Source organism: Humulus lupulus, chromosome 1, assembly GCF_963169125.1.
Source record: "Humulus lupulus chromosome 1, drHumLupu1.1, whole genome shotgun sequence".
NCBI lineage: Eukaryota > Viridiplantae > Streptophyta > Magnoliopsida > Rosales > Cannabaceae > Humulus > Humulus lupulus.
Window position 1 is genome coordinate 11330805 of NC_084793.1, and position 25347 is coordinate 11356151.

The 25347-nt window shown below is 30.8% G+C and overlaps 3 protein-coding genes and 1 long non-coding RNA gene across 5 annotated transcripts; 3 read left to right on the top strand and 1 right to left on the bottom strand.

The window, feature by feature from the left end:
• Window positions 1–3080: 3080 nt before the first annotated feature.
• On the top strand, window positions 3081–6911 carry LOC133785434 (uncharacterized). Its single transcript, XR_009871420.1, has 4 exons — window positions 3081–3178; window positions 4137–4193; window positions 6696–6782; window positions 6890–6911. It is a non-coding gene; the product is annotated as an uncharacterized LOC133785434 (long non-coding RNA).
• Window positions 6912–7584: 673 nt separating this feature from the next.
• On the top strand, window positions 7585–9774 carry LOC133785438 (uncharacterized). Of its 2 annotated transcripts, none has more exons than XR_009871421.1 (2): window positions 7585–9141; window positions 9231–9774. XR_009871421.1 is itself a non-coding variant. In XM_062224674.1 (2 exons), exons 1-2 carry the CDS (start codon window positions 8543–8545, stop codon window positions 9517–9519), a joined length of 888 nt encoding a protein of 295 aa, XP_062080658.1. In that variant the 5' UTR covers window positions 7599–8542; the 3' UTR covers window positions 9520–9774. The 2 variants fall into 2 exon arrangements, 1 of the variants encoding a protein (XP_062080658.1); XM_062224674.1 differs by having other exon boundaries at window positions 7599–9141.
• On the top strand, window positions 9686–12032 carry LOC133779658 (uncharacterized). Its single transcript, XM_062219612.1, has 9 exons — window positions 9686–9701; window positions 9807–10201; window positions 10293–10382; window positions 10468–10575; window positions 10766–10927; window positions 11028–11084; window positions 11163–11436; window positions 11535–11574; window positions 11722–12032. Exons 1-7 carry the CDS (start codon window positions 9686–9688, stop codon window positions 11430–11432), a joined length of 1098 nt encoding a protein of 365 aa, XP_062075596.1. The 3' UTR covers window positions 11433–11436; window positions 11535–11574; window positions 11722–12032.
• A 12314-nt stretch (window positions 12033–24346) lies between these two features.
• LOC133814448 (uncharacterized) lies at window positions 24347–24935 on the bottom strand. The gene is made up of 2 exons (XM_062247429.1): window positions 24769–24935; window positions 24347–24707 (listed from the first exon to the last, which is right to left on the bottom strand). The coding sequence occupies exons 1-2, from the start codon at window positions 24826–24828 to the stop codon at window positions 24462–24464; spliced, it is 306 nt and encodes a 101-aa protein (XP_062103413.1). The 5' UTR covers window positions 24829–24935; the 3' UTR covers window positions 24347–24461.
• Window positions 24936–25347: the final 412 nt, after the last annotated feature.

Below are 25347 nucleotides of genomic sequence, written 5' to 3' on the forward strand. Positions count from 1 at the left end.
TGGGGTGTCCGCTGATGCAACTAATTGCTCTCCTTCACGTCAAGAAAGCTCCGCTTCAAGCTCCAAAGTCCTTCCAACACATGCATCACCAAATCTCTCACTACGTCTGAACTCAACCTCACCACAGATGACCCAGATATCACCTTTATCCTACTCCACCATACCAATACATATCCAGCTGCCTATCTCACCTACACCATCCATTCATCAACCTACGCCACCTAAACCAAGCCATCCCATGGTTACTCGAGCCAAGGCAGGCATACACAAGCCTCGCATATTCACTGCCTTTCCCATCACACCATTAGCATTGCTTGTTGAAACTGAACCCGATACAACAGCTGCTGCACTACAGAGTCCTCACTGGAAACAGGCAATGGATGTTGAGTTCCACGCACTTCAAAAGAATCAGACCTGGACATTGGTTCCTCGCACACCTGACATGAGTGTCATTGACCATCGATGGATATTTCGAATAAAGCGACACTCCAACGGCACTGTTCAACGACTTAAAGCACGCCTAGTAGCAAAAGGTTTTCAGCAGAAACCAGGGGTCGACTTCTTCGAGACCTTTAGCCTAGTCGTAAAGAGCTCAACCATCCGCATCATCTTGACCTTAGCTGCATCAAACAATTGGGATATTCAACAAGTGGATATTGATAATGCATTCTTAAACGGTACACTCTCTGAGACAGTGTATATGACTCAACCAACCGGGTATGAAGATCTCATGAAGCCTCATCATGTTTGTAAGCTCCAAAAGGCTCTCTATGGCCTTCGACAGTCACCACGTGCCTGGTTCGAAAGACTCAAACAGGTTCTCTGCAAGCTTGGTTTTCGTAACTCTGTCTCTGACTCTTCACTCTTTTATTTTCGAAGTCATGATGTTGAACTCTATCTACTAGTCTACGTCGACGATATCATTCTTACAGGGAGCCATGCAGGGAAAGTTCATGCTGTCATCGACCAAATGCAACAATATTTCTCACTTAAGACTCTCGGTCCGGTGCATTACTTCTTGGGTTTTGAAATCAATCGGGGTGTCCATGGTATTCACTTGTCTCAACTGAAATACACGATTGATTTACTAAAAAAGACGAACATGATGCAGTGCAATCCCAGTCCCACTCCAATTTCTCAAGGCATAAAATTGAGTCTGGATGACAGCAAACCGTTTGATCAGCCCTCATTCTATCGTAGTGTTATAGGAGGCTTACAGTATCTCACCTTGAGCAGACCTGATATAACCTTTACAGTTAACAAATTGAGTCAATTTATGCATAGCCCCACTCAACGACATTGGAGTGCATGCAAACGCCTACTTCGTTACTTGAGAGGAACACTAGGAGAAGGTCTACTGTTTAAACCATCAAAAGCCTGGGCAATCGAATGCTTTAGTGATGCCGACTGGGCTGGCTCTTTGGATGATAGAAAATCGACAACAGGGTACTGCATATACTTGGGAGGAAATCTGATCACATGGTGCTCAAGGAAACAAAAGGCTGTAGCTAAATCATCCACAGAAGCTGAGTACCGTGCTTTGTCCCAAACAGCAACTGAAATAGCTTGGCTCCATTCTTTGTTCAAAGAGCTTACTTTAAAACACAAAATTCCAGCTGTAGTGTGGTGTGATAACGCAGGAGCTAAGCAGCTATCAGTGAATCCAGTATTTCACAGTAGAACAAAACATATTGAAGTCGACGTACACTACATCAGAGACATGATAGCACAAGGCCTGATTGAAATTCGTTTTGTACCTACGTTGGAACAAACTGCTGACATCTTCACTAAAGCCATATCAATCGAGCAATTCAAGTATTTGAAGAACAAGCTTGTCGTCAACATAAAAGCTGAGTCAAGCTTGAGGGAGGCTGTTGAAAATACTGACACTACAACATTTTATACTTTATATTACATTGAAAAATGACATTTTTTAAGAAGTGTTATTGATAAAGATCTCATACGGAATGTTACTGGGCTGTTTTTATATCACTAAACTAATTGGTACATTGGGCTTTCAATGGAATGTTGAGTATTAGGGCCCGAATAAAACATATACTGCAGAGGGCTCATTTTACATCATTTCTTTCTCTCTCTTCAATCACTCTTTCAGTTTCTCCCAAACACTCGATCTCTTTCTTCAATTTTTCTTAATCCCCCTGTGATCTGATTAAATCGCTCATCATTCTTTCTCAATGACTCTCATAAATTCTTGATGAGAAGCTTTGGCACAAGCAACCTAGCCCGACGTTCTTTCTCCTCCAATCAACTCTCTCACGAAGTCTCTCCTATAGAAGTGAGTCCTGAATATTTTCCAACTTTTGATTTGGTTCTGTTTATGTCTTCTATTGATTGAACGATATAGTTTTTAGATTTCTCCGTTGGATATTAATCTTATCCAAAGCCTCCCTCTCCAAGCTTCCCATCTTGGGAAAAGTTGTTTGTTGCCTGGCTTAGTTCGCGGTAAGTAAACCTCTTGGGCCCAGCCCCTCTCTCGAATTCTCCATCGATGGAAACATCATAATTTTCGACCCTTATTATGTTCAAACTCTAATTTTATTATATGTTATTCATTGTCAGCAATCTTAGGTTACTACGTGTACACAAGGCTCGCACATTAGAGTATATATAGACATTGTCTTCAGCGGAGGTTTTAATAGTTCTAGATCAGTGGATGTTTCATAATCCATTTGGATATTTTAATCACCGAGTTGCTTAGTAGTAATGTTATAGTCTCAAATAAGTGGCCATCTACAGTCAAGTGACTTATTTTCATGTATTGCAGGGTTCTGCATTTCATCTTCTTAGCATTTAATATTTTGGTTATAAAGAGCCTCTCAGCTCTCTCTGGTGGTGATCAATCAATTTTTTCCAAGGAGGAAAATTCCAGTGCTTTTGTACTTGTTGCAAGCCAGATGATACATTTATCCCAATTAGCTATCTTAAATGTTTAAGGTTCCTTTTTTAAAATCCTTTATTCCACATAAAAAAAAATATACATGTATAAATTATATATAGACATCTGTTTGGTTTTAGAAAATTAGCAAGAGTAATGATCCGCGAGATCGTTTTGTAGAAAACTTTGCCTGTAATGGTGGCTGTTGTAGAGAAGCTTGGAGGTGCATTTGGTGAGTCTGGTTTGCTGGTTCTTCCTTGTGTTGCAGCACATTTGAACCAGGTTGGTAAACTCATATCCTTCTCATTCCGATTTTCGTTTGTAGCTATAAAATTAATGGTTTTGGTCCATAGATATATATACCTCAAACACTTACCCCGTTCAATATAATAGCACAATAGTTCTAGCATTGTTTCACACAAAAATAAAATAATATTGTAAAAAACGACAACATGAACATTTAATTAACAAGTTTAGGAACCTTGACTAAAATGAGACTTCTAATAATTTAGATATCAACTTAGGAATAAGTAGCAAAACCAACCTTTTTTAACTGTTAATTTAGGATTTTGGTTAATAACAGACATGGTAAAACAGGGGACATTTTTAGTCCACCCAGGAGACAAGGTTTCTGAATCAGCAAACTCTAGATACATCGACAAATAATCTACATTGTTCCCTTTTGGGAAAATTGATAACCTCCTGCACATTATTTAAATATGATTCAATAATAATTACCAAAAGACGTGCATAAAAACTAAAGGCATTCACAGATAAGAAGAGTTTTGGGTACCATTTACATCCTCCTTCCATTAAATGTCTCTTTCAATTTATCTATATAGACATATAAATATTTATATATATACATATTTATATATAATAGAGTCAGTCAACAAATATAATGTCTTGACTGAACAATATCTCTCATATTGAATTTAGACAAAAGAAAAAGAAAATGCCACTTTCATTCTAATTATTGCTTGGTACACTTGTTAGCTAGTATGCTCTCACTATCATTGATAGAAAGATATGTGATAATTAATTATTTAAATTTATATTTATTGACTCACTAATATTCATACCTTTATATCAACTTTCAATTGGAAAAACAAAATGTATATAAACTTTTAATATTATCATTCATACCTTAGTTAGATTTTATTTTTCCCTCTTTCCATTATTATTTAATTATTTAATTCAAATTTGACTCACTTTCATTATATCTTATTACATTGTAAAGGTGTTTATGTGTTGAGACGAACTTCAAAGAAACTTTTGTGGCAATAGTTTGTAAGAGGTATGCCTCTAACTTTTTTTTTAATACTATGCAAATGTTAGAGGAGTTTGAATATCTTAAATATTCATCCATAGTGTAGTAGGTTCTGGGATTGTTACTGTGTGCTGTGGTGATAACGGAAGGTTGAGAACTTGTGTGTTTTAGTGAAGTAGGATCTGAGAAATTTGTGTGCTGCGGAGATAAGGAAGAAAACTTGTGTGTTGTTTGAATTGATGTTGGTAGATGATAGGTTGCTAGTGACATATCACTATATATAATATTTGAGTGCATATTTTGAGTACACATATCATTACTCTTCAAATTATTACGTAATTGTTCCTTTTGTTTCCACCACTACTTTGCATTTTTTTAATGACCCTTCCTCTCGTACTTTAAAAAATCTAACTGAAAAACACTTTAAAAAATCTCAACAAAAGGACTTGGAGGATTAATTTACTACTTAAAGAGATTTGATATAATAATGTGTGTAATACTAATAATTTACCTGAATTAGAACATTGTTGGATAGAAAAGTTAATTATACTTGTGAGTCATCATTGGTGCCATTTCCAGTGGCTCCAAAATCAAGCACATTGTGTATGTTTTGGCCATATGTAGTGCCAAAACAGCTTGACAAAGTGATACCTAATGATACCAGAACTACTAAGCAGCTTCTGGGGTCCTACATAATTGTTAAGAACTAAATCAAAGAGAAAAAGAAAATACAGAATAAATTTTTCTGGATGCTTCTTCTTTCATAAGAAAATGAAACAAGAGAAAGTGCATGGTTAAGGTATTACTCACTGGAATCTTAACAACATCCTCTCTTTTCCATCCCAGGGGGTTATAAACTACAATAACCTACAGAAGGAGAAACAAAAGAAAATGATTAGGAATATTTAAACTTTTCAAGACTTAGCATCTTAATTGTTAGTTTTTACCACATTACTATCCTCACCAGATTCTGTCCCTTTGACAGATCGACCTCTGATGGGGGACAATAGCTAATATTCAAAAGTGGGCACTGAACAAAATAAGATAAGAAAGACAATAAATACAAAGAATTTACATGCTGAATAATCTTAATAAAAACATAGGAAACATAATCATAATACAGTTAAGATATATATGTATACATAAACATATCCCAATCAGCTTAATACTGCCAATTCTAGAAACTAATTAGCAGACTCTAAAGTAAATGGGTTGATGAGGACATCTAATTGAAAGATCACCTTCAAAATTTCAACTTAAGTTATAATACGAAAATGATAATGTACTGCCGGCTATACTATTAGCACTGATCAGGGTGATGGTGAATCAAGCAATTAAGCAAAGTTTTTGAAAATAGCAGCAACTTAAGACAAGAAGTAAGTTTCATTTGCCTGTTGATACTTAATAGAAGAGTGGTTGTAACCAGTTTTTGATGTCAAATCTGTTAACTGTAAAAGTGATGCTGCAACAACCTCCTCAGCCTGAAACCAAAAATCAAATAAAAAAGATTCAAAATTACAAACCAAAGAGGGGAATGAATGACATGAAGTCTTATCACACAGTTTTAGCAGTGTCAGTCTGTATCATTTCTTTTGCCTCTGGTCATGTTTTTGCTCATTATTAGGCTTGGAACTTAGGCTTCACCAATATAAATATATTGTGTTGAGGTCGAGTGGGAGAAGATGAAAAATGAGTTGGTTTTCTTGTTAAAGAGATCAAATCTTTAAGATTTTATTTTTCTGTTTGTAATTCAGAGGCAGATCTACTAATAATGCTGCCCAAAATATGATCATCAAGGTATCAAATCAATCAAGCCATGGGTTTTGAACATATTTGAAAATTACCATAAAACTAGAACTAAATCTTGTAGCGGTGATGGCCCTTATAAGATTATGATTGAGAATATAAAAAAAATATGACAATAATACATTAAACCATTAACAACCAAAGATTAGCATATATTGATGATATTGGGATTTGGAATATATTATGGAAACAGAGGACTATTCTGTATTATTTAGATAAATAAATCAAATTATATTAATTATTTTTATTTTTTTAATAAAGAAATCAAGCCACTAACTGGCCACATTCATCATAATCAATTTAATCATACTGAACCTGGTGGAGCCAACACTGGCCACAGCACATAAAACTAAGTTGTACTGAACCTTCCCGTGCTACTTCGAGACCTTACTAATGAACCATATAATATAATATATATATATATATATATGAATGTGAGCCAACCAAAGCTGTATTTATATATATAGCTCCAACATTCACCATCCTAACTCATCAATACAATACAATCCTTTTCTATCGTTCAAAGTCACTACGCACTCATCCATGGCTCCTCTTTTCTCATCAAACTCAGCTTATTTGCTGTTGTTTGTTTGTTTGACTGGTTTCATTAGAACGACAATACTTGTATGAATGTACTTATTGTGTGTTGGCATACACATATAGCATAGCCTTTTGTACTTCTTGTTTCATATATGTTAGTTTTCTTCTTGTCCCTTCTCACAGAAGAAAAGTTTCAAAAAGGAAGATATATAGGCTCTTATTACCAACTTTGGACATCATGTTTGATAAAAGTTGGTTACAGTTCAACAGGTAATAAGAATTGAGGACTAAGTTAATATTAAGTTAATAAATTCATAGATATATAGGTTATACCTTTCTCTAATAATTTTGAGTATATATTTTTCATTTAATTGTAGAGCCTCAGATGAGTATAAGCAAGGCGCTAAGAGTTTTGTAGAGACAATAGAGAAAGAGGCTAATTATCCAAAAAAATTATTGTGTCCCTGCAAAGTGTGCCGAAACTTAAGTCACCAAGATGTTAGCATTCTTTATGAGCATTTGATCATAAATGGGATCGATCCAACTTACAAAATATGGTTTCATCATGGGGAAGAAGTATCTAGAAGTGATGATATTGACGAAATGAATCATTTTGATGCTTATAATGTGTTTAGTGCTACAAACCTTGATGACTATGATTTTGACGAACGTGTAGAAGGCCCTGATGATAATTTCACCAAAAAATTAGAAGATGCAGAAATTCCATTATATCCACAGTGCACAAAATACACCAAGTTATCTGCAATTGTTGCTTTGTATAAGCTTAAGACTTCTAATGGATTTTCGGACAAATGTTTTGATGAAATGCTAGGGCTTTTCCATGATATGCTACCTTTTGATAATGTGCTCCTCAAGTCTATGTACTCAGTGAGAAAATTTCTTCGAGCATTCGAGTTAGGATATGAAAGGATTCATGCATGTGTAAATGATTGTTGTCTATTTAGAAAAGATCAAGAGACGTTGGAAAATTGTCCAACATGTGGAACTTCTCGTTGGATGTCAGACAAGCTTACTGGAAAGGTTCGGAAAGGTGTCCCTGCAAAAGTTTTGAGGTATTTTCCTATAATCCCAAGGTTCAAACGAATGTTTAGATAAAAAACAATGGCTAAGAATTTAAGGTGGCATCACAATAATAAGAGTAATGATGGGAAAATGCGTCACCCTGTAGATTCTATTGCTTGGGAGTTAGTGCATGAGAAATGGCCTTCTTTTTCAAAAGAAGAACGAAATCTTAGACTTGGACTTTCTACAGATGGATTCAATCCTTTTAGTAATTTGAGTAGTAAATATAGTGTTTGGCCTGTGATGATGGTTATGTATAACTTGCCCCCATGGTTATGCATGAAACAAGAAAATGTTTTATTGTCATTGTTAATTCCAGGACCGAAGCAACCTGGAAATGACATTGATGTATATTTAGAACCACTCATAGAGGACTTGAATGTATTATGGAATGAGGGAGTTGAAGTTCATGATGCTTTTGATAACACAACTTTCATGTTGAGAGCAATTTTGATGTGGACCATCCAAGATTTTCCAGCTTATGGGAATCTTGCTGGATGTAAAACTAAGGGGTATTGTAGTTGTCCTTTATGTGGTCAAGATACACATTCAGAGTGGTTAAAACATAGCTCAAAGTTTTCATTTCGAGGCCATCGGAAATTTCTTCAAACAAACCATCAATTTCGAACTAAAAAAAGTTGGTTTGATGGAAAAGAAGAGCTTGGAAGTGCACCAAGGATAATGAATGGGAGTAAAATTTTTGAGCATCTAAAAGATTTTGTGAATGTATGGGGTAAATCTAAGTTAAAGAAAAGAAAGAGAGGTTGTGATGATAAAAAAGAGATGTGGAAAAAACGATCAATCTTTTTTGAGTTACCTTATTGGAAGGTTAGTATGTATAAAGTTATTTATCTAGATAAAATAACATTGTATTTAGAAGAATTTTTAATTATTTATCTTTTCAATATTTACTTCAGGAGTTATATGTTCGTCACAATTTGGATGTGATGCATATAGAGAAGAATGTGTGCGAAAGCATTATTAATACACTGTTAAATGTTGCTGGGAAGACGAAAGATGGAATTAAAGCTCGTTTGGATTTACAAGATATGGGTATTAGGAGTGGATTACACCCACAAGAGCAAGGGACTAGAAACTACCTTCCACCAGCTATACATACACTTTCAAAGGACGAGAAACACTTATTTTGTGAACGTTTGTTCTTGTTGAAGGTACCAGATGGGTATAGTTCAAATATTCGAAATTGTGTTTCAATGGAACAATGCAAGCTTGTGGGTCTTAAGTCACACGATTGTCACATTTTGATGCAACAATTACTACCAGTTGCAATAAGAGGATTGATGCCTAAGGGTCCAAGGGATGCTATAATAAGATTATGTGCATTCTTCAATCGAATATGTCAACGAGTTATTGACAGGGAGAGCTTGATGAAATTTGAAAATGAAGTTGCTGAAACGTTATGCTTGTTTGAGAGATTCTTTCCACCATCATTTTTTGATGTCATGATTCACTTGGTGATTCATATTGGACGAGAAGCACGATTATGTGGACCGGTTCAATTTCGATGGATGTATCCCTTTGAGAGGTGAATTTATTAAAAAAATTATTATTCATTTATATTTATTGTGATATATGGATAGTTTATTAATGATGTACTAATATCTGATGTGATAGACGTATGAAAACACTCAAAGAATATGTCAGAAATCAAGCAAGGCCTGAAGGTTGTATTGCAGAGTCTTATCTTGCAGATGAGTGTGTGATTTTTTGTAATGAATTCATTAACAGAACAGGTGAATTGAACACAAAAAAAGGTCGTAATGAAGAGTGGGCCAATGATGTGTTACTTGAAGGTCGTCCAATTTCTGGGAAAAAAGAAATTACGATAACAGATGAGTGGATAGAAATTGCACACCGATATGTTCTGCTGAACACATCTATTGTAGAGCCTTTTATAGAGTAAGTCCATGATGGGTCCTAATTGTTAGTTTTTATGTTCAAAAGTAAGTGATTTTAGCCATTTTATTTGAATAAATTAGGATGCATATGGAGGAGTTAAGGAAAACAAACAAAATTTATGAGAGAAATAGTGGCTTACTTTGGAAAAGACATGTAGAGACATTTCCAAAATGGCTGAAGGAAAAGGTAAACTAGTTCATTCTGAACTGATTTAGCTTAGTGTGTTAAGTTGAGGGATATGACTAATTGAAAACTATATTTAATAACATGTTCCTATTGATGTGGCTGAAGAAAAAAATTTGTTGAAATGGCTAGCATATGGACCCAGAAAACAAGCAATATCTTACACAGGATTTATTATCAATGGTCAACGATTCCATGTAAAGGATATTGAGAAGTCTACACAAAATAGTGGTGTTTCCATTGATGCAACAACCATGTGTAGATCTAGTACTAAAGATATATCGCAAGTTGCTGGTGTAGTTTCCTACTATGGGGTCCTAAAAGAGATAATCTTGTTAGATTATTACACGGTTCAAATTCCAATTTTCAAATGTCATTGGGCTAATGTTCCTAATGGTGTTAGGGTAGAATATGGTCTTACATTAGTAAACCTGCACCAAAGTCAATCACAATTTGTTAAAGACCAAAGTTATGTTAGAGAAAAAACTAGTGCTGAGTTTAAGGTACCTTAATTTCAATTTTTGTCCTAAACTTATTACAAATTCAAGTTCATTTATGATTAATACTATTATCATTAATCCTTGATTCTAATAGGCCAAAAGTGAGAAATTCAGAAAGATACGGACAAAGCAATTGCCTCACACTTGTAGCCGTAAAGGATATGCACGCTTGACTGAAGAATTGGTAAAATTAGATCTATTTGTATGTGATTTATAAGAAATTGATTTTATCTCAAAATTTAATTAATAATTTTTACATCCTTTGCTAGGTTAATAATAGCGGAAGCAAAGAAGCACCTTCTAGAGTTGATGTTTGGACTAAGGCACATAAGAAGAAAAATGGTCAACCTGTAAATTCAGAAGTGGCTGAAGCTTTTGTATGAACTAACTTTATTTAATTATGATTTTATTTGTTTTTATTACATACTTTTCATCTAACTATTACCATTGTTGATTTTACATATATATTTTCAGGATTTAGTGGAAGAATATAAATAAGATCTAACTATTTCTTCAACTACAAGTGTTAATGATGACATTCTAACAAAGGTGCTTGGCCCTGAAAAGAATACATATTTGAGGGCTTTTGGAAGAGGAGTTACTCGGTCAAAGTTGGCAATTGTTTCTGAACGAGATGATCACATGATTCAAATAAAAGATCAATGTAATGACTTGAAGGATAGAATGTCACACATGGAGCAACTAATTCAATCTTTACTAAAAAATCAGGTAAGTTATTTTTTTTTTCATGAATTCAGTTATAATTAGTGTTTTTTATGTTAAACTAGTTTTCCATTCAACTAATGGCTGATGTATAATATCACTGTAGAATGAACCTGTTCAAAGTGGGGAGCAATCAAATGCCCATGTTCCATCATCTCCTGTGGTAACTTCCGAATCATTAAGTCTTAAACTTTCTCCACTTTTTATAAATGAATTCTAACTATTGCCACTATTCTTAAAGAGTGTAAGGGATAACATATATGGCCAAAAATGCAAAATATTGGATTGGACTGGATCTGGAGATATTATTGCAGATGGACATTTCATTTCAAGTGACCCACAAGATGAGGTTCATCATGTTCCTCTTGGTCCAAATGCCATGAAAGTGGGAATAGATTTTGCAAGGAAACCCAATGCATTTCTTTGGAGGCCTACATCTAACATTTGCCATATGGAAGATGCTATTGGTAGTATAATTGCTTGGCCATCTGAAAAAGTGAGAATGAACTGACCAAGTAAGTATATTTTGCAAACTCTACATTACTACTCTACTATTTGTTTTTTTATATATGTCTAAGTAATTTAATTATGTTTATTTTGTGTTCTAATGCAGTTGGTTGTGATGCCATACTTCATATAGTTAGGCTCTTGAGGTGTATTTTCTTTTCCTTGTACTCTTTATAATGGAAAATATCTTGTTGGCTTGCTTTAGTAGTATAAACCATGCATGAATATAATATTTATGTCTTTTAACATTAATAGTGCTTTAATATTGTTGTTGTTGTTTCATTTCTGACCAGGATCACAGATAGATGGAAACAAATGGAAGGTCATGGCACACTTTTTGAGCTCGGCAATAGGCTTTCAAATCTAGTGCAAATAACAAAGCATCAAAATATCTTTAGATTTCGTTGTTCACTTTTAAAGTGAAACATGAAAGTTTTTTCAAATTTTAGTTAAACCTTTTAGCTAGAAGTTTATTATGATGACTTTGATTCTCTAAACTTTACTTTTTGAAAGATGGTTCACTTAAGTGAAATATGTATTTGGACCGAGTTACCTAATATGATGATATTGACATTTTTTAAGATTTAATGCTTTTTTTTTATCATTATATTGTTATCAAGGAAAAAAAATAAATTTTATTAAAATATAATATAAATAAAAAAAATAACAAATATAACCAAAAGTTATCATTAATATAATAATAACAAGCACAAAATGTTATAAAAAATCTATAATAACATTTTTATAACACTTAAATAATGACATGAAATAAGCATAATGTTTAACTATTGAATAAATATAACAAGCACAAAATGTTATAAAAGAATTTATAATAACATTTTTTATAACACATAAATAATATCATCTCTTACCAAAATATTTATAAGCTTGATACACAGTTATTGTATGTATTTTGTAACAAAGAAAAACTGTTATAGAATAGTTAATTATAACACTATTGATAACACTTGAAAATTATTATAAAAAATTCAAGACTTTTAATAACATGGGCTATGTTAACATTGGGTAAAGTGTTATAAACTGTTTTTGATAGCACTTTTTCAGAGTTATCCATAATATTTTTTCTTGTAGTGTGATATATCTCACACGTGATTCATATGGTCATTTTGTATATGCATTAGAGAATTCTAGAAGCACAGTACCATGCACAAAAAGCAACCAATCATAGTGCTAGGGAATATTGCCGTTGTAACAAATTCTACTTTATTTGTACTATAAATAGTCACTGTACACCCATATTGCAATTAAGAAAATACAACGTACACAACAATATTGTTCAGGATTTTTCATGACAGCCACACCTACCAAGCACTAACCACCCCCAAATCATCCCAAAACTCAAGATCTATCATACTTAATCATCCCCATCACCGGCTCGTTACAAATAAAATGAAGTTAGCTGCATATATAGTAAGGTACTCAGCCTTCATTATTATTATAATTAACATAATTATTTGTAAACTAATTATGTGGATATGAAAATCATTCCTATATAATTTAAACAACCCAGAGAACACTGCTAGCCTTTTATATACAGATCTAGTGTTCTTTTCACTCTTTAATTTACATTCTTGTAAGATATACAATAATAAGTACTTGGAGAGAGAGAGAGAGAGAGAGGGAATAGTCCAAGATATAGTAAGCATATGCAAATGCTGCAAATAATATCATATATGTATATAATCGTAAGGGATGGCAATTAATATGGTATACTCGAGAATTTTAGCCGCGGTTCGGCCGGCGAGACTCCACGGCGGGGTCAGGAAACATTGGTGGTAGGACAGGGTTAGGAATCGGCGACCGTTGCTTTGCTTTTTTATCGGTCAAATAATTACTATCTAACGTCGTTGAAGTTGAAACGCGTAAAGTCGCCCTGCCTGCTGCGCCTTCTGGAATTATATAATTCTGTTTGTCAGCTGAGAAAATCAGCAAGAAAAGTAGAAGCAGAGCAGCCGCCTTACCAGAGTGGAAATGCATCATCATTTATATCTACGTTTTTGTGTATAGTTTTGGAGTTTTATTAGTTTCTTGTAGAAGTTAAATATATATATAGTAGTACCTTCATTATATTATAAGGAGTGACATTAGCTAGTAATTTACACCTGCATTAAAATACCTTATAATAATCATTATTAGCATTTCTGATAATATTAGGTGTAACATTTTGAAGTAGATTTTATGTGTCTCTGCATTAATTATTATTATTAATTACATTATTTCTTAATAAATATTTAGAAATTAGGCATATTGTTAATTGCACCCAGTGTTGTAGCTTTACGCGTTAATTGGCTTTTCTAAGGAAAAAAACCATGCAATTGCGTCCCACTTCTCTCTGCTGCGTACTTCTCGGCTTAACTCATGTATATGTCGGCAAAAAAAAAATCATTTCTATAAATATATATATAATTTAATATTCAGACATATTATACGTACTTGTCCAATATTAATTAGTGATTTTCGTGGTAATTAATAGTAGTTGTGGTTGTGCCGGCGCGGCCTTTACGTAATAAATACGCTACGCTAGCTCATGAAATAAATAAAGATATATTAATATATTAATCACCCGGAAATTCACAATGTCTAAGTATGAATAGAGATCGAACGATCCATGGATCTTCAAATAAATATATCATAAGATTAAAATTACAATAATAAAATATTATGTTTCTATATATAGTGTGGTACGTTGCTTAGCTAGTGCTGTAATTTTACAAATAAACAGTTATTAATTACTAATAATGAAACTATGATTAAATAATATGATACGTTTTAGAAACCACTGGGAAAAAAACTATGTAACATGGCGTAGGATGTGAAGATTTGAAAATGACACTTTAAATTCTTGGACTATAAAGAGTGGGTGCGCTAGCTATATATTGTAAAGATGCATACACTTTCTTAAGATGCCTTCTATGACAAAATTTTCATTAATACTATTCATGACTGTGCCACTCTCGGAAAGTTTTCGTTTTTTCTTACAGTGTATATAGCAGTAATTCATATTGAAGAAAGCACAATAGGTACCATTTCGGCTAAAAATAAATATTAAAGTTTCCAAACATTCATGAAGAAGCGGTACAACAAAAATTAGTCTTAAATTGAGTGACATTATTATCAAATCAAGTCAAGTAGTTACCTACCTACATCCACTAATTGGCATTTAAGTCTATAAAGCTTTCCTATTATATAAGCATGCACAAAATATTGCATCTTTACAACTTTTTTCAGCAATAATATCGATAAGATTGCAAGAACTAACTCATCATTACTCAATTAATTACTTATAAAGTTTTTTGGAGTTTAGTTTCTATATATTCTGCTTCCTTCTTTTATGGATCTCTTACATATGCCATGTGTGTGTGTTTGTTTACCAATTATTAATTTCATTAAAATTACTGCAATAATAATTACTATTTATATATATATATATTAATGGAATTACATGGTGGGCATGAGTCATAAGTCCAAAGAAGAAAAGGAGAAACTTAAAATATAGAACATCAAAGACCACACCAAGATTCATTTTCTTTTCTTAGTGAGGTAAATGTACACTACAAAAAACAAGGCTTATACCGAGAACAAAAGTTGTCGGTAGAAGCTCGAATGTTCTTGGTACAACTTCTACTGAGAACAAGTTCTCGGTATAAGGTTCTCGGTACATCCTCGTCGGTAGAGGAAAACTTCTACTGAGGACATTGAATATGTTCTCGGTATAGGTTGTACCGAGGATAATTGTTCTTGGTATAGAGTTGGCAATATCGTTGGTGAAGCCTGTCCAATTTTGTCATCTGGATGGGCTATACCGAGGACACTGTCCTCGATATAGACTGAACCAAGATTTTTTTAATATGTGCAATGTTTATGGGTATGTAAAGACGTGCTCCCAGCCAGCTTTATAGGTTGTTTCGTTATCATCAAGAGAAGTCAAAGAACCACTCAATTGCTCCCAGCCTTTTCTTATATTATAATGTACAAATTATGGGTATGTAAAGACGTGCTCATAATTGAATAATTTATGCTAAAATTATTTTGCTCACTAAAAATGCTTATTAATTAAAAGAAAAACCACTAACATGAAAAATGTAATTTATATATTTATTTATTTATGAAAAGAGTTTAACTTTTTCTATAGCAATACACTAAAACTACGAAATTTTTGAGATTAGTGATCAATACATTCACTTAAATATTATATTCAAATTTTAGCTATATCGATCGATATTATACTTTTTTTTTCGATAGATTATATTTAATTCAAGGAAAAATTCTACTAATTAAAATTATATAAATATGTATATATATGTATAAAATTTTGATGTATTTTTTCATGAAAATTAGTATAGGAACTAAGAAGATCAGTGCTGTTATTAATTTACTAAAATAGAAAGCAGGAACATATATATAACAACAGGCATATATATATATAGGAACTCAAGACGATTATCCTTTCTCTGTTTCTCTTGATTATTCCGAAGAGAAAATGGATATATATTTATCTACTTGGCCCTTTAGTGCAGCATTAATATAATTAAGACGTGTTTGTTTATGGGATTTGGAAATGAGAATAAGGATTAAATATTTTTTACTTAACTAATATAATTCACAGGAATGAAATATGTGGCAGGGTTCACATCAATTTGTGATTAAAGAAAAGGATAAGAATGCCATTTCCATTATTTTTCAAATTATATATATATATATATTGTCAATTTTACTCGCACTAAGTAATTTTAAAAATTAAAATTAAATAAAATTAAAAAATTAAACATATTTCTTCTATATCAAAAGTATATAGATAAATAAATTTTTTTGTTTTAACGGTTTGTTTGGCTGACTTTAACGGAATATACATTTAAAATTAATATATATTTATTAATTATATTAATATAAATTCAAATTCAAATGTTATAAAATATAATAATTATAATATAGAATACAAAATTAGATATTTAATACTTATATTAATATAAATTTAAATATTATAAAATATTTTTATAACAATAATATATAATACATAATTTTATTTTTTATTAAAAAAATGATCATTTATATATTTAAAAAAATTATTATATTATATATATATTTGTAAAAATCAGGGCCTATACCGAGAACAAATGTCCTCGGTATAAGCCGAAATGTCCTCGGTATATCTTATACCGAGACAATGTCGTCGGTATAAAGTTGTCGGTACAGCCGCGTCGGTAAAACAAAACGTCTACCGACGACATTCAAAATGTTCTCGGTATACGTTTTACCGAGGATAATGTCCTCGGTAGAAAGTGACAAATGTCCTCGGTACAACAAACCTCAATTTCTCATCGTACTGGTATATACCGACATCTTGGTGGTATATACCGAGGACAATGTCCTCGGTACAGACTTGTCCCCAATTTTTTTTATATTTGTTATTCCCTTATTTATTTATTTATTTTGAATTAAATATAAGAAAATAGAATAAAATTAAAACACTTATATTAAAGATATAAAAAAAAACATAAGAGTGTATTCGTTGAATTAAAATAAAGACTTGTCTTAAACATGATAATGTAATAGTCAATTGTAATAAAATTCATACATAAGTCCTACTGAGTCGGTGCTCCAACATCAGGATCATCGGGTGGTGGTGGTGGGGCAGATTGAGATCCCGGGGTGATACAATGAGTCCGGACATGCTCCTCTAACTGTCGAAGACGCTCTCTCATCTCAGACAACTCTTCATCTCTAGTTTGTGAAGGACGAAAATCAAATGGAGTTCGGTCCCTTATGTTAAGGATACGTCCATATCCTTTCTGGTGGCCCCGTCGTTTTCCGAAGACATTTTGTACCAAAGATATGTCTTCATCTTCAGGCGCACTCGAAACTGGTGTGGAACTCTCAGTATCAGTTGCCTGTGTCTGCTGTGTGTCGCGGTATGCACGCAATTCCTCCTGTGATACAATGTATAATGTAATTAAAATTTTGAAACAATTAAAAATTTGAAAAATGTTTAAAAAAACTTAACGTACCTAAGTATTTTTTGCTGTCTCTGTCAATCAATTTGTGTGTGTCCTAATTCAGAGAGAGGCAAATGTAAGAGTCTTCAATGACTCACCCTCTCTAAACGGGTCTAAGGCTTCTTGTGATGAACACTAAAAAAATATAATATTATCACTATGTGATAATAACACTATTATATCTTTGGTAATAATTTCTTATTACCAAAGAAAAAAGCAAATATAATTAAATATGTTTTTTTAATGTCTTATGCTTTTTGAATTTAATTATGTTGTTTTATGATATCTAACTATAATATATTTCAGTGTAAATATTATTAAACTTATTTAAATTTGACATATTAATTTAGTATTTATTAAATTACATATTTTACTTATGCTTTATTGAATAGTTTGATTAATTTAAACAAAATTTCTAAAATTTGTTTAAAATTTATTTAACTACTTTAGGATTAATTTTTATTTTTATTAAAATTTAGTTGCATAATGTTAATGTTAATTTTTTTTATTCTTAATTTTAAAATATATTATTTATATAAAAAACATAAATTATTCAAAAATTGAAAAAAAAATATTAAAAAAAATACAGAAAAATTAAAAACAACTAACAAATAATATTAAAAACATATTTTTTTAATTTTAATTTTAATAATGATTAAAACTAACAAATATTAAATTTAATTTTTTTAATTTTAATTTTAATTTTAATTTTAATTTTAATTTTAATAATGGTTTTCTAATAATATATTTGTTAATTTTATTTAATCAGAACTAACACATATTATTTTTTTACATATTAATTTAGTATTTATTAAATTACATATTTTACTTATGCTTTATTGAATAGTTTGATTAATTTAAAAAAAAATTCTAAGATTTGTTTAAAATTTATTTAACTACTTTAGGATTTAATTATTACTTAAATTATTTAATTAATGTTTATTTTTATTAAAATTTAGTTGCATAATGTTAATGTTAATTTTTTTAATCTTAATTTTAAAATAAATGATTTTACTTATCAATTCACTATTTATTAAATTAGAAATTTTATTGAGTACTTCTACTAATATTCACAATATCTCTAAATTTTACAATTCTATAAAAAATTCGGCAGCATAACGACTATATTTTCATCTATCCTAAAATTTAAAATCCTGCAAATAACACATAAAAAATATCCAGACCCAGATCATGCAGAGAGCATTACAAATTCATTTTAAATGACTATATAATTTATAATTATTAGTCTAAATTTTATTAATTATTCAATTTTCTAACCAAAATATTAAAATTCTACTAAAAAATAACAACAACAAATTAATCATCAATATTCATAAAATCTGAATTTTTACTACTAACATAAGCAAAAAAATTAAAATTGACAACAACAACATACTAACATTACCACCAAAATTTTCAAATTAACACTCAAATATTTAATATGTTTACTAATATGTTTAATACACATAAAATTCACCAAACACAACATAGAATTTATTTAAAAAAAATACTAATTAATCATTTAACAATTTTCTAATTCCTAATATCATTTTTACTAATACTTATTTTGAAAACCTAAAAATAAATACATTCTATCTAATATAATTATTTCAGATTTTTATTAAAATTAATATTATATTATTTATATAAAAAAACATAAATTATTCAAAAATTGAAAAAAAAATTAAAAAAATTAAAAAAAACTTACCAATGCCTTCAATATCTTGCTAGCAATCCCTATAGTCCAACAAAAACCGAATACCCAACCTTCAAACAAAAATTAGAAAATATCATTATACAATTTCATAAATATATATATATATATAAAATGAATAAATAAACCATACCTTCAACAAATACACAGAAATTCCTTCACCCTTGGCAATTTTGGGGCTTAAAACCGAGCTTGTATGGAGGAAAACGACTATAATCGGCGGAGGGAGGCGGAGGTTTCGGAGAAAACCCAGAGAAACCAGAGAGGAAGGAGAAGGGGCTTCGCGGCTGAGTGTGATATTTATAAACCCTATACCGAGAACATGTTCTCGGTATAGGTCCTCGGTATAGCAACTAAACCTATTCAGAACCGCGAAAATGTCCCGCGCATATGAAATGTCTATACCGAGGACATGTTGTCGGTATAATGTTCTCGGTATTGAACCTTTTTTTTGTAGTGGCGTTGCACGTTGTTGTATATATACATGTGATTTTGTAATTTATATATATATAATATATTATTTATTTATATACAATAACATATTTAAATTAAGAAACTAATGACTTAATCATTAAGTTGATCAATTGAAGATCAATAAGAATTGCTAGTCATTAATTCTAATCATATATATAGTTACTTGCACATTATCTCTTTATTAACTAGTGAAACATCAAGCATGCAATGCTAATTACCAATTTTAAATGATGTAGCATCATTTAAATATAAAAATAAAAAATTGGAAATTCAATTTAGTAATTACTAATTTTAAATTTGAAATGAAGTGCCATGTAATTATATAGTAGATATGAATTAGACACTAAAATTTAGACAGAATTAGGATTCTCTATATAGTTCATGCTACAACATCAATTATATAAATATATATAATATTGTGTGCATGTATTTTATTATCATTAAATAGTGTGGACAAAGATTAAAGAAAATTAATGACAAGGACTGATCTCAATGGCGGCGGCGGATCCATTTAAAAAAGTATATATAGAGATGAAGTAGAAGCCCCAACTAAGCAAAAGTAAACTAATCTTAATTAATTAATGATAAAAAAAATACTAAATTTGTAGACTGAACCTTCTTACTTTCAATCGGTATGTTGTACGTAGGAAAATAAATAAAATAGTGCATTGCCAAAAGCCCAAAATGAAGATAAAAGGATTTTTTTTTCTCCCAAACAAACTTTTTTTATCTTCTTTCCAATAAATAGTAATTAGCTAGGGATATATATTTGCGGCAAAACTCAAGTTATTTGTAGTACATAAGTAACCCTTTTTTTTTCAACGAAACTTTTTTCTGTTTATGTTTTGGTTAATATGTTTATTATGTCGTTAAATCTGCATAACATCAAATTTACTTATAATTTGGATATTTTTACTGCAAATATTTCTTAAATTGAGTATTTTCACCATAAATATTATTTTAATTTAGTACTTTCACATATATGTTGCAAACAGACTTAACAATATATGAATAAGCAGTTGTACCAAAACATGAAAAGAAGACACTTTCATTATCAAAAAAATAACTTTGGTATTTAAACTATAAACGTAATAATATGAGTAATTTGAGCGTATAAATCCCTAATAATTATAATGACAACAAATAAATAATGGGCATTACCAAAACCCAAAATGAATATAAAACCTTCTTCACCTTCTAAAATTAGATGCATGTTTTTTCCAATTAAATTATTTTTGGAATTTCTCAAAATCCAAAATAAGATAACAAGCTTTTTCTTCTTCTTCCAAAATGAATTTTCTAGTAATTATTTTCAAATAAATAATAATAAATTTGTGCATTGCCCAAACTTTCCAAAGTAATGTTTCTTCTTTATAATAAAAACAAAAGTTTAAAATAAAAAAATTAGTGACATAAATATCTAATGTTTGCATATTGTTGTGAATATATACTTAATCATTTTTTTTGCGATAAGTAACACCGAATGTTTTCATCAAAATTCGATACTGTATGCTCCATTGGTTTTGTTAAGTATTGACTCGGCAAACATGTGTCGAGCTTTTTATTGAATTATCCCATAATTTAAAAAAAAATCATTTAAATTGATTTAGCCCATATATCATGTACTTGACACATGCCTTTTCAACGATGTATTTAGCATAACTTAGTATTGAGAATGTGTTTGCAATAAAAACTAAAACGTTAGGGACTAATTTTCCACACAAAAAAACATGTTATAGATGAAGTTTCCAAACAAATAATTGTTAGAGACCATCAATTCAAATAAAATATGAGTAATGACAAATGTATTCTTAATTTGCAAACTTAAATTACATACCTTAATGTGCAAGTAATATATAATATATAATTGTATTGTTAAGATTAATTATATATATTGGTGTGTAATTTGAGTGTACAAATTAAGAGTACATCTATAACTACTCATAAAATATAATATAACTTATTAATGGTTGGACCTTTACTTGTTAAAATTTATAAAACACTAAAGCAACATATATAAATATTAATATTTTAATACATATTCTTACATCCTAATTATATTGCTAAAAGTAGTTCAATATAAAATCTTAAATCATATTTTTATATATCGTTTGCTAAATCAACAAAGATGATGACCATGAGAGCGGAAGCACTAAACTGAGGCTACTGATGGAGATTGCACATAGGATTTAGATCTCCTATATAATATGTATCTCTATGAGAGAATAATATCTTTTCTTCTCTCTTATTTAATAGGATTGGAGACAAAATAAAATGACACATATATATAGGAGACCACAACCCTAATTTATAATTAATGATTTCTAATTTTGCCAATTATAAAATTAAAAATTCACTTTCATGTTTCCACATATTAAATCCATGACAATTTAATATCATATAATATATAATTAGTCACTTAATTTTGTATCATTATACACTGTACATATGTGCTCATAAAATAATAGTATATATTTTAATCCAACATTATTTGTAAAGAGATGGTTGTTCATCTTGTTTAATATTAATTTGTCCTTTATTAACTACCACATCTCTAGGCTCTAGCTATAGCTCTAGCTAGTACCACACTTATAAAAAAAATCGCTGTTCATTAAGATTGAGCACTAATATTGCCCTGAACCTTTTTGTGTTATTGGAAATAATATAAAAAATGTGAGCACTAATAATTTATTGTCCACCATTGCTGGTCATTTATAGCAGCGAACTTTAGCTCCTATTTTTATTTATTCTTAATCAAAGGTGACACAGGGAACCCTTGTTAGGATGGGAAATTCCTATGGAATCTCATTATTTCAGATTTAATATAAAAGGGATAAATTACATAAAAATTAAAATATTACATAATTTAAAATTCTAAATATTTCCCTGAATAATTTTTTTTTAAATTACTTTTAAACTTCAAAAATATATATAACATATAAAATATATAAAAATCAAATATGTGAGGATCCATGAGAGTTAATATCTCCATCTTTATTCCGTTCAACATTTAGAATTTGTCACATAAGTGTATATAATATTTTAGTGGAAAATATGTGTGCACTTATTATTACTCGTACCAAAATATAATTAAGGCTCGGTAGAAAATTGGAGATTTTTTCAAGAGTATTGGAGATTTTTTTTTTTTGAAAGGTAAGTATTGGAGAGTTTCTTCCACATATTCTGGAATATATGTACATATTTAAAGAACTAACAAAAGTAGCCAAGCAGCCATGCATGTGACTGTGAGTCTATATGTATAATATATATATTTTAAAATATAAAAAAAAGTAAGGATTCGATGGATCCACGGATGGGGTAAGGAAGATAAAATATATATTTTAAAATATAATAAAATAAGGACTGAGTGTACGTAGCATTTAAGGATCTCTCCCCACTAGTTTCTGTCTATTTAAATTCTATTATTTGAAGCAGTTATATATGGTTTTCTACTCTATATATTATATACTTAATCGACCATTCACTTAATTATTTTCTCCGTCGTCTGAAGCTTTCCATGTCATAACCATTTTTTTTAATGTTTCTTTACTATACATAAACACACACACAGACAGATATATATATTTATATATATATATAAATAATATTGGAGTACTATATATTAGTGCTCAAATGATCATGACTATATCCTACTTTTTGTGTCAGTTGTGTCAAAATCGATCACATACACACACATGCATGTATATCATATTATTATAAATCAGAGTATAAGACGACAGAGTTAACAAAATCAACTTATAAATATCATTCCATGTATTTTGTTGGTTCTATAAATATATTAATTAATTTGGAAGTACTCTTTTGCCCGGAACATTAATATAATTGATGAAAAAGATAAGTTGTTGATCGATGTTGAATTACTATATGTACCAATATTCATAGCAAAAAATGATTTCTCAGCAATAGCAATAGCTGTACAACTGTCAAACTAATATTTGTTTTCCAATCATTCAAGTTTATTTCCAAACTATTAACTTATATATAAGTCTCAAGTTAGTATCCCAAGAGTTTTAGAAAGAAAGATCATCTTGACAACTCTTGTCAAAAGTAAAGAAAAAATCGATAGGAGACATACACACATATATATATAATTTATAATAAAAATAAAACTTAAGGGTGAAATTGAAATAATTTTATCATATATGTTTGTGATATTTGATGATGGACAAAACGTTTTCGGAGATTTAAAAAAAAAAAGATTTTGGGTAAATTCTACGAGAACTAGTTAGGGGTAAAAGAAGTTTAATTTTGTGAGTTAGGAGGTCTTTCAAAAAAATGTAAAAAGTGAAAGGACAAAAGAATACTACTATCAAAAATAAGGGGGAAAATGTCCTAATTATTCTTTGAAAATTTAAGTGGTGGGTATAATTGCAAATTGTAATTTTATATTATCAAAGTGCACTACAAAAAACAAGGCCTATACCGAGAACAAATGTCCTCGGTATAAGCCAAAATGTCCTCGGTACACCCTATACCGAGACAATGTCGTCGGTAGAAAGTTATCGGTACAGCCGCGTCGGTAAAACAAAACTTCTACCGACGACATTATTTATTTATTTAATTTGAATTAAATATAAAAAAATGGAATAAAATTAAAACACTTATATTAAACATATAAATAAAAACATAAGAGTATGTTCGTTAAATCAAAATAAAGAGTTGTGTTAAATATGATAATGTAATAGTCAATTGTAATAAAATTCATACATAAGTCCTACTGAGTCGGTGCTCCAACATCGGGATCATCGGGTGGTGGTGGGGCAGATTGAGATCCCGGGGTGATACAATGAGTCCGGACATGCTCCTCTAACTATCGAAGACGCTCTCTCATCTCAGACAACTCTTCATCTCTAGTTTGTGAAGGACGAAAATCAAATGGAGTTCGGTCCCTTATGTTAAGGATACGTCCATATCCTTTCTGGTGGCCCCGTCGTTTTCCGAAGACAGTTTGTACCAAAGATATGTCTTCATCTTCAGGCGCACTCGAAACTGGTGTGGAACTCTCAGTATCAGTTGCCTGTGTCTGCTGTGTGTCGCGGTATGCACGCAATTCCTCCTGTGATACAATGTATAATGTAATTAAAATTTTGAAAAATATTTAAAAAAACTTAACGTACCCAAGTATTTTTGGCTGTCTCTGTCACCCACCCTGTGCCTGATTTATGGTGAGTATCCATCCAGCTATCCGGGATGGACTCAAGTTGCCCAGTCTCTAAATTGCGCTGTCACGTACATATATTTTTATAAAATTAATAATTAAACGTAAATAAGAAAAATAAACTAAAAAATAATTAATTAACTAATTTTTTTATAGCGCAGGGCTGGGATTGACTGAGAACCTCCATAGCTAAGCTCTTTCAGTTTCTTTCTATTTTCCTTGTTGACCACAGAACGTTTCTGCAAAAAGTTATCGTTAGTAATATATTTAATTAAGATAGTTAAGTTTAGCAAGAAATTAATACCGTAATTTCTGGGCGTCGGAAAAATTCAATTGCTTTTTGCCACTGCGTATCCGTGCAACCACCATAACGATTTTGTGGCCCATTAATCGTTAAATGCTCTTTAATATCGTACTTCCAGTCAGAATACTTTTTAGCACACGAAGTATCAATGCCACTCAAGATCCCAGGCATATGCCCTTCTCCATATCTAGTACGCCCAATATCAAACAAATCATCCTAATTTACAAACATTTA